General features: G+C 36.4%; 2 protein-coding genes and 2 long non-coding RNA genes across 13 annotated transcripts; 2 read left to right on the plus strand and 2 right to left on the minus strand.

Moving 5' to 3' along the window:
• Nucleotides 1-171: 171 nt before the first annotated feature.
• On the minus strand, nt 172-2,937 carry Apt1 (Acyl-protein thioesterase 1). 8 transcript variants are annotated; one of them, XM_015187812.2, is made up of 7 exons: nt 2,793-2,937; nt 2,365-2,552; nt 2,263-2,294; nt 1,814-2,201; nt 1,600-1,755; nt 1,487-1,504; nt 172-428 (listed from the first exon to the last, which is right to left on the minus strand). In XM_015187812.2, exons 2-7 carry the CDS (start codon nt 2,410-2,412, stop codon nt 372-374), a joined length of 699 nt encoding a protein of 232 aa, XP_015043298.1. In that variant the 5' UTR covers nt 2,413-2,552; nt 2,793-2,937; the 3' UTR covers nt 172-371. The 8 variants fall into 8 exon arrangements, with proteins under 8 accessions (XP_015043298.1, XP_015043301.1, XP_015043303.1 ...); XM_015187815.2 differs by having other exon boundaries at nt 2,365-2,616; nt 2,793-2,907; XM_015187817.2 differs by having other exon boundaries at nt 2,365-2,616; nt 2,682-2,877.
• Nucleotides 311-686, plus strand: LOC26534053 (uncharacterized). Of its 2 annotated transcripts, none has more exons than XR_001453207.2 (2): nt 311-452; nt 541-686. It is a non-coding gene; the product is annotated as an uncharacterized lncRNA (long non-coding RNA). The 2 variants fall into 2 exon arrangements; XR_001453208.2 differs by having other exon boundaries at nt 321-452; nt 537-686.
• A 756-nt stretch (nt 2,938-3,693) lies between the features above and the next one.
• PCID2 (PCI domain-containing protein 2) lies at nt 3,694-5,101 on the minus strand. Its single transcript, XM_001353870.4, has one exon. It carries the CDS (start codon nt 5,029-5,031, stop codon nt 3,841-3,843), a length of 1,191 nt encoding a protein of 396 aa, XP_001353906.2. The 5' UTR covers nt 5,032-5,101; the 3' UTR covers nt 3,694-3,840.
• A 275-nt stretch (nt 5,102-5,376) lies between these two features.
• On the plus strand, nt 5,377-6,581 carry LOC6901543 (uncharacterized). Of its 2 annotated transcripts, none has more exons than XR_004469989.1 (4): nt 5,377-5,863; nt 5,950-6,021; nt 6,075-6,432; nt 6,489-6,581. It is a non-coding gene; the product is annotated as an uncharacterized lncRNA (long non-coding RNA). The 2 variants fall into 2 exon arrangements; XR_004469988.1 differs by having other exon boundaries at nt 5,383-5,863; nt 6,078-6,432.
• Nucleotides 6,582-9,414: the final 2,833 nt, after the last annotated feature.

The following is a 9,414-nucleotide window of genomic DNA, read 5'->3' on the forward strand; positions in this document are numbered from 1 at the left end:
TCTGGAACCCCGATTTCGATTGAGTTTTCTTCAAGTTGAGAGCGTCAAATAACTTTATTGGCTATTCGCTTTAGCGAATAAGTTTCTTGTCACGCCACCAGGTGAGGACAGCCGTTCATAGTACCAAGTTCATTGTATGTGTATGTGTATGTGTATGTGTATGTGTATGTGTATGTGTATGTGTATGTGTATGCATGTATGTACAAAATAATTACTAAAATACAATTCTCTTTCAGTGTGGGACGTCTGCGCTTGGAGGGATCGCGGGCACAGCTGATTTCTTGACTAGGGAGAGGAGTAGCTAGGAGCTTTGATTTGTGGAAGGAACTGCAACTGCACCTTCAACTACCTTCAACCGACACTGAGTGCCACTACGATATCTGACAGCACTGCGCCTTTCTAGCCATGCTCTGGCCCTCCCAATGTGTCTGCAAATATATAGATGAAAGATGGTGAGTGGTGCTGACGGTCTACGGTGTTAGCAAATGAAATACGTATGCATTTATAGGACTCTGAGTATATTTGTTTTTGCCCAGCCAGGTTCTTAGGCTAACAATCGGATTGCTTATTGCCATAGGTACGAGTACGAGTACGAGTTTAACAAGTGAGCGGTACGAATTATAAACTGTAGCCAGTTGGCCGCGACTCTACAGATGATTTGTCTGTTGCTGTGTAAAAAAAAAAAACAAGACAAGAAACGAAGAATCAAATGAAAAATGGTTAAATAACAAGTTTTGTGTTAGCTTCAATGAACAAATACTTTTAGTGGGTTGGTTCGGCAACGTTTCTGAAATCGAGCCCGAAACCCGACTGCCAGCACAGCAAGAGTAGCCTGGAAGGGGCCATCGCCATCCTTTGCCAAGACACGCAGGTGCTGGTAGTCGAGTCTGCCCGGGAACGTGAGATACAGTGATCCTCAGGAATTCAAGGAATTTTTAAACCAATTATGCGGCGCTCACGTCAACTTTGTTCCTTTTGGTGGATTATATAGCTTTATTAGTTTCAATTCAAATACGCATATGTCCCAAATAATTAAACCGAAATAATTTAGCCGCCAAAGAATATCAAAGAAATTGTTCTCTCATTTCCTCAACGCTCAGCAGCCCATCCAGAGGCGCCGGCAGCTGCAGGTTCTGGTTCTGCCACGCTAATTGCTTGTTCGACACAATTGTATTTTGGCATTTCGTTTCTCTTTAAGTATAGCTACGCGTGTACTTGTAGTGTGTATTGATTGATTGATTGCTTTCGAATTGATTTAGGTGCTAATTTCCATAACCGGGCTACGCTACAACCGTGTGAACTCTCTAAATATGTTGTATAGTTCTCTGTGGGACTCTCTTACTGCGGTCGGTGTTCACTAAGTTTTAAATTATGTTCAGCTGCTTCGTGTAATTTCTTTTTCTGGATTTTGTTGCTGCTACGCAAGTGGAATGCAACGGGCGGGTTCAGGGGTCGTACGGTCTAAGTGCATTGGAAATTAGTTTACCCATTTACTGATTATGTCCTGCAATGGAGAAGAGCATAATGAGCGTAATGAAGTTCTTTAGCGTTGATATTGCCAAGCAAGTCTCAAGCGGGCACGTGCAGCGCCCCACTCACCTTCACGTCGTCCATCTCGTCATCGGACGACGAGTGCGAGAGTCCACTGTATGTCTTGAAGGTCACGTTCTTCATGAACGACTTGAGTAGACTGGCGCTTAGCTGGCCAAACTTGTAGGGAACCACCGGGTCGTAGTCACCGTGCGCTTGGAAAATCTGCAATGTTGGTAGCGTCTAGTTAAGCAGCTACTTGCGCGGCGTCGACTCCACTTACCGGCACATCCTCACTGTTCAGCTTGGCTCCAGGGAATTTCTTGTGCAGCGGCAACCAGCACGAGAGTGCCACAACGCCGGCTAGCGGCTGGTCATAGGTCAGCGCCGAATAGAGAGCTAGGGCTCCGCCCTGCGAAAAGCCGCCCAAGACGATGCGATTGGCCGGAATGCCAGCGCTGATCTCCTTCTGAATCATGCCGTGAACATTGTCGCGCGCTGCCTGTATGCCGGGCTCATCCTCGGGCCCGGAAATGTCCAGCGTCTTCAGGTCAAACCAGGAGGGCATGCGGAAGCCAGCATTTAGCGATACTGGCTGTGTTGGGGCTGTCGGACAGATCACCTTCATGAAAGGAGGTCTGATGGCGGCCAATGCACTGCTCCAGCCGTGCCTAAAAAGAACCAACGTTGATTAATTCGAACGCCCAACTATTGCTTCGGGCGCAAACTTACCCAGTATCCCCCAGGCCGTGCATGAAAATCAACTGCAATGCGGAGCATTTGTTATTAAAATGAGCACTGTATGCATGTGTGTTTGTGTAAAAGAGTACTTGCCGTGGCAGTTTGCTTGGCCGTGGCCTCGACAATGACCGGTGCAGACATGTCTAGTGTTTAGCCTCTTGTGTTTACTATGGTGTTCTCTTCTAAACGCAGTGCCAGGTACGACGGTGCGATTTTGCGTTGTGTTGCCTCTTGTGCTGCTTCGTCGCCGTGCTGACCCTACAGTTCTGCTCGGCGTTTTTCTGCAATGGGCAACGAACCGCTCTTTTTAGCTACGTGTTTAGAATTTTCTGTCGTTTCCGGGTGCTGGAAGCACGTAAATTTGTTATGTCATGTGGAAGGCAAAGCAAAATTAGTAATATTGATTTTACGATATCAATGACAACTCGCCGCCGGCTATGTCAGTGTTCCGGTTAGCACGTCAATAGTTTTCAAACAACCAGACACACACTACTGTGATACGAATGTGACACTTCACCTACCAGGTATTACTTTATCTATTATTTTTAGTTTTTTATTTTTTATAGCCAGCCACCGCTACACGTTTGCTACACATTTCTACACATTTGCTACATAAAGGGAGGAAAAAGAGGGTATGGACAACAGGCAGAACGGCCCAGAAATTTCAACGCGTGTAAGGTTGTCCATACCCCTTTCTATAGCCCATTCAAAATTACGACTCATGTTTTCGTTGCATTATGAGCTTCTTACCCTCAGAAATACCGAAAATACGTCACTAATTTCAAAATGTACCGTAAATATTCTTCAGTATATTTATATGTATTGAAATATTCCTATATTGCTCGTTTTTTATATTCGGTTGAATATTACTAGCTAGCTAGGACCGTCAGCTTTGAAATCAAAATTTTATCATAAGAGACGGGCCAATTTTAAGTTCTCATGTTAAGTCCATAGCTCGTCTTAAGAAATACTGAAAAATCTTAGAAAATGTGTGTGAGCTAGACATGGCGGCAAGAAAATTAGTATGTCCGCTAACGTATACGGTCTGACCCTCAGAAATATACCGATTTCAAAGATACGCAAAGAGCTGCAGGTATACACTATACTATCGTTGGCAAAACACTTAACTTCAATACACTATACTATGAATACTTGTTTGGCTTGTCAGCTCACATTAATCGTTTTTCTACTGTTGCGTTGCCACCAGTTCGATACCAATTCCATACCAGGAGAGCCATGCCTTTCCAATAAGCTTTTTATTTCTGTCCCAGTCTTCAATTGAAGTGAAGTAGGGACACTATTGATGTTTGTTCCCGCGTATCGAATTCTTTGAAATCTGAGTTTGAGCCGTGACCCCATGCCGTTTATTGAATTTAGCTCCCTTAATTAAAATTTATCGTACTCAAGAGGAAAGAGTCAAAATTCAAGTTTGAGCAGCTGGTGTTTTCTATATTATAAAAAGCTTTCCGCTCAATCAAACAATCGCTTAAGAATAATTACTAGTTAGAGTCGATCCATTCATATGGATATCCATATTAACTTAATAATGTTGAAATTCCATCAAATGCATTACACTGATATCAATGGAGGAAAGGGGTTCTGCTTGGATACAACCAGCTTGTTGTGGGCATATGAGATGTAGCCCTTGATCTTACCCTCGTAGATGAGATTGGCAATGATACAGTGCGTCTCGTCGAGGGACACGTCCGTAACGCCAACGAACTGCAGCGCCGTCATAAAGTCGCCCAAGTCCAGCTGGTGAGTCTGGCGGATGGCAAACACTTTCTTGAATAGATTACGATAGACGATGAACTTGAGCTTCTCGACCAGCAAATAGATGCCGCTTCGGATCAGCACCTTCTCGTTTTCGCGTACAATCTCATCGAACTTGTTGACATTTCCGGCTTTCAGGGTCTGGGCCAGGTCGTGGAAGAGCAGCAGATCGTGGCGCTGGAGTAGCACCTTGCTGGGCAGGTAGCCAAGCAGCATTTTCACAGGTACCAAGTAGATTAGTATCAAACGCTTGTTGCTGCCGAAGCGGTCCGGGCAGTGGGTGAAGGCATACGACAAGTCCTCGACGGCCATGCGGTAGTTGGAGTCGAACATGGCTCGGCGCCCGACGAAGTATTTGTAGGTTATCTGCTCGGGCAGTGGAAAGGTGTCCTTGAAGGCACAGTTGTCGATGGCTCGGATGAGGGGCTTACACAGATGGAGCTTATTGATGCGGAAATATATTTTGAATAGCTGGTTCACCAGGTTCATCATCCCTAGGCGTTTGGTCTCCTCCTCGGAAGCGCGTCCGTCGGCGGCACACACTCGGAAGCAGGCCATCATGCAGTCTGCTGCCTTCTCCAGTATTTGGCCGGGTGTGAAACTGCGCCCATGCTTCTCGCATGCCTGGGCAAGGTAGCGCAGGTCCAAGCACACGCGGTACATTACCGGGAGGCACCAGTTCTCGTCCTTCATCATCTGCAGCAGCTTCACCACCGCCGAGCAACAGGCCGCCTGTTGAGTGTAGGCCTCCATGTAGTTGGTCGGGTTCTGCGCCAGATAATAGATCACCTTCAGATGGGCGCCTACCACCTCGTCCAGTGGCGCATCCAAGTAGCGCTCCACCATCTTCTCCGGCTGGGCAACATGCAGCTTGTCGTTCTGTACGTGAACGTCGCGCAGTGAAAGAAAGTCGCTCAGAGCTTGACCACTGCAGGCTTCGGCACAGCGCTCAACATTGCTAAGGTAATTTGCAAGCGACCCAAACATATTTTTTTATTTTGTTTTTATTTTTCGCCGGCAAGAAGATCACTGCAGTGTGACCGCGGATTTATCGTTAAAGTACACCGTCCGACCCTCGCAAATATACCGACATATACCATCTCATTTGAAAAATATACCGTAAAGGTACTGATTAATTCAAGTTCTATTTTACATATTCCTCGTTTTTGATATTCCCTGGAATATTACTAGCTATATGGAACATTTAGCCATGCCCACATAATATTATCCGATTAGTGAATCTATTTTCTAATTGGCTGGTTTATTTTAAACACTTGCTTTAATTGGATTTCTATATAACGTTGAAAATAAAATTTAATAGATAGATGAAATTGACAAAATATACCATTATAAACTGATCTACCGTAAAAATACAAATAAAAAAAACGACCACTGAAGCCCGCTTTATTTAAACGGCGCGAGGTAAACCACTAATCAGTATAATGTATAAGTGCCAGTTCATACACAGAACATGTCTCAAACGGGATTGTATCCCAGGGTCATCGGCTCTGGCTCTCTAAGCGGCCCAAGGCTTAGCCTTCACTTTCGCGTATCCTGCGCCGCTCTGGTGATTTTCCCACTTTAAATCAGATGGCGCGTGAGCCCTCTTTTTGAACCGGGCCGCCGCAGTGCCCTTACCCAGTTGGGTGTTGTCGGATCAAAACTGCATCCATGATCGCGTGCATCGCGCCAGCAGCTGGTACATTATTCATTTATCTGCAGTTTTGTACGACGTACGACGTACATGCTTCGCAGGTGCCTACATTACCGACATCGTCTTCCCTCCTGAACCATGCTGTACCTTATAGGCTTTGACCGGGTAAGCTTTCTTTGTTTCTCCCCCTAATCACCTTTTCCATTGATTATTTTTTCTTGGTTCTTCTTATATTTTTGTATTTCCTCCAGCTTCCTCTATTGGCCGAGACCCTCTCTGGCCACAAACTGCTAAGCCGCGATCCCCTCCCGTTACACTGCCAGGTAGAGTATTATTATGTAACATTTGCTTTATTTAGCTCTTCTCTTCATTTTAGCAGGTTGCCCCCTCCAGTGGCCAGTAATACCTCTTGCGAGCCCGTGGATACCGATATGCCCATCATGACCGGCCGACATCGCGAACTCCCCGCCGGCTCCTGCGCAAGGGACAACGATGCCGTGCGCCCCTCGGCTCATGATTCCTGTCGCGGGAGGCTGTGGCCTTAGCGTCTTGCTACTGCCATGGCCCATTCTGATTTTTTCCGCTGGACTGTGGCAGCCACTGGCTGTCCTGCTGCGGCCATAGCCGTAATACCGCTGCTTTGTCACTGAGTCGAAAATGTGGCGGGTAAGCTTTCCTGCAGCCCCCCATTCATACCCCACCGAATCAAACGCTGGGCTTTAGCTTCGAGACGCGTAAGTGAATCAGTTTATAATTGTCGATATATTTTAAAATGTATCTTCCTTCACAGATGACCGCAAACCCGAGTCGTGGGATACCAATAATAATTATTCAATAAAAATCAAGAATAACAATTATAATAATAGTTATACGATAAAAGTCAAAAATAACAATTATAATAATAGTTATACGATAAAAGTCAAGAATAACAATTATAATAATAGTTAATCAATAAAAATCAAGAATAACAATTATAATAATAATTATTCAATAAAAATCAAGAATAACAATTATAATAATAGTTATTAGATAAAAATCAAGAATAACAATTATAATAACAGTTATTCAATAAAAATCAAGAATAACAATTATAATAACAGTTATTCAATAAAAATCAAGAATAACAATTATAATAACAGTTATTCAATAAAAATCAAGAATAACAATTATAATAATAGTTATTCAATAAAAATCAAGAATAACAATTATAATAATAGTTATTGGATAAAAATCAAGAATAACAATTATAATAATAGTTATTCAATAAAAATCAAGAATAACAATTATAATAATAGTTATTGGATAAAAATCAAGAATAACAATTATAATAATAGTTATTCAATAAAAATCAAGAATAACAATTATAATAATAGTTATTCAATTAAAATCAAGAATAACAATTATAATAATAGTTATTGGATAAAAATCAAGAATAACAATTATAATAATAGTTATTGGATAAAAATCAAGAATAACAATTATAATAATAGTTATTCAAGAATAACAATTATAATAATAGTTATTCGATAAAAATCAAGAATAACAATTATAATAACAATTATTCAATAAAAATCAAGAATAACAATTATCATAATAGTTATTGGATAAAAATCAAGAATAACAATTATAATAATAGTTATTGGATAAAAATCAAGAATAACAATTATAATAATAGTTATTCGATAAAAATCAAGAATAACAATTATAATAACAGTTATTGGATAAAAATCAAGAATAACAATTATAATAATAGTTATTCAATAAAAATCAAGAATAACAATTATAATAATAGTTATTAGATAAAAATCAAGAATAACAATTATAATAACAATTATTCAATAAAAATCAAGAATAACAATTATAATAATAAGTATAATAATAACAGTTATTCAATAAAAATCAAGAATAACAATTATAATAATAGTTATTCAATAAAAATCAAGAATAACAATTATAATAATAGTTATTGGATAAAAATCAAGAATAACAATTATAATAATAGTTATTCAAGAATAACAATTATAATAATAGTTATTCAATAAAAATCAAGAATAACAATTATAATAACAGTTATTCAATAAAAATCAAGAATAACAATTATAATAATAGTTATGGAATAAAAATCAAGAATAACAATTATAATAATAGTTATTCAATAAAAATCAAGAAAAACAATTATAATAACAGTTATTGAATAAAAATCAAGAATAACAATTATAATAACAGTTATTCAATAAAAATCAAGAATAACAATTATAATAACAGTTATTCAATAAAAATCAAGAATAACAATTATAATAATAGTTATGGAATAAAAATCAAGAATAACAATTATAATAATAGTTATTCAATAAAAATCAAGAATAACAATTATAATAATAGTTATTCAATAAAAATCAAGAATAACAATTATAATAACAATTATTCGATAAAAATCAAGAATAACAATTATAATAACAATTATTCAATAAAAATCAAGAATAACAATTATAATAACAATTATTCAATACAAATCAAGAATAACAATTATAATAACAATTATTCAATACAAATCAAGGATAACTATTCAATAAAAATCAAGAATAACAATTATAATAATAGTTATTCAATAAAAATCAAGAATAACAATTATAATAATAGTTATGGAATAAAAATCAAGAATAACAATTATAATAATAGTTATTCAATAAAAATCAAGAATAACAATTATAATAACAGTTATTCAATAAAAATCAAGAATAACAATTATAATAACAGTTATTCAATAAAAATCAAGAATAACAATTATAATAATAGTTATTCAATAAAAATCAAGAATAACAATTATAATAACAGTTATTCAATAAAAATCAAGAATAACAATTATAATAATAGTTATGGAATAAAAATCAAGAATAACAATTATAATAATAGTTATTCAATAAAAATCAAGAATAACAATTATAATAACAGTTATTGAATAAAAATTAAGAATAACAATTATAATAACAGTTATTCAATAAAAATCAAGAATAACAATTATAATAACAGTTATTCAATAAAAATCAAGAATAACAATTATAATAACAGTTATTCAATAAAAATCAAGAATAACAATTATAATAACAGTTATTCAATAAAAATCAAGAATAACAATTATAATAACAGTTATTCAATAAAAATCAAGAATAACAATTATAATAATAGTTATTCAATAAAAATCAAGAATAACAATTATAATAACAGTTATTCAATAAAAATCAAGAATAACAATTATAATAACAGTTATTCAATAAAAATCAAGAATAACAATTATAATAATAGTTATGGAATAAAAATCAAGAATAACAATTATAATAATAGTTATTCAATAAAAATCAAGAATAACAATTATAATAATAGTTATGGAATAAAAATCAAGAATAACAATTATAATAACAGTTATGGAATAAAAATCAAGAATAACAATTATAATAATAGTTATTCGATAAAAATCAAGAATAACAATTATAATAATAGTTATTGGATAAAAATCAAGAATAAGAATTATAATAATAGTTATGGAATAAAAATCAAGAATAACAATTATAATAACAGTTATGGAATAAAAATCAAGAATAACAATTATAATAATAGTTATTCAATAAAAATCAAGAATAACAATTATAATAACAGTTATTCAATAAAAATCAAGAATAACAATTATAATAATAGTTATTCAATAAAAATCAAGAATA

Source organism: Drosophila pseudoobscura, chromosome X, assembly GCF_009870125.1.
Source record: "Drosophila pseudoobscura strain MV-25-SWS-2005 chromosome X, UCI_Dpse_MV25, whole genome shotgun sequence".
In the NCBI taxonomy this organism is placed as follows: domain Eukaryota; kingdom Metazoa; phylum Arthropoda; class Insecta; order Diptera; family Drosophilidae; genus Drosophila; species Drosophila pseudoobscura.

What these genes read in the sequence shown, in the direction of transcription:
- Apt1 (XM_015187812.2), bottom strand. Translation starts at nt 2,412, where the DNA reads ATGTCTGCACCGGTCATTGTCGAGGCCACGGCCAAGCAAACTGCCACG. An exon ending in CACGGCCTGGGGGATACTGG is followed by an intron (nt 2,202 to 2,262) that starts GTAAGTTTGCGC and finishes GGTTCTTTTTAG; the next exon opens with GCACGGCTGGAGCAGTGCAT. An exon ending in TGAACAGTGAGGATGTGCCG is followed by an intron (nt 1,756 to 1,813) that starts GTAAGTGGAGTC and finishes CCAACATTGCAG; the next exon opens with ATTTTCCAAGCGCACGGTGA.
- PCID2 (XM_001353870.4), bottom strand. Translation starts at nt 5,031, where the DNA reads ATGTTTGGGTCGCTTGCAAATTACCTTAGCAATGTTGAGCGCTGTGCC.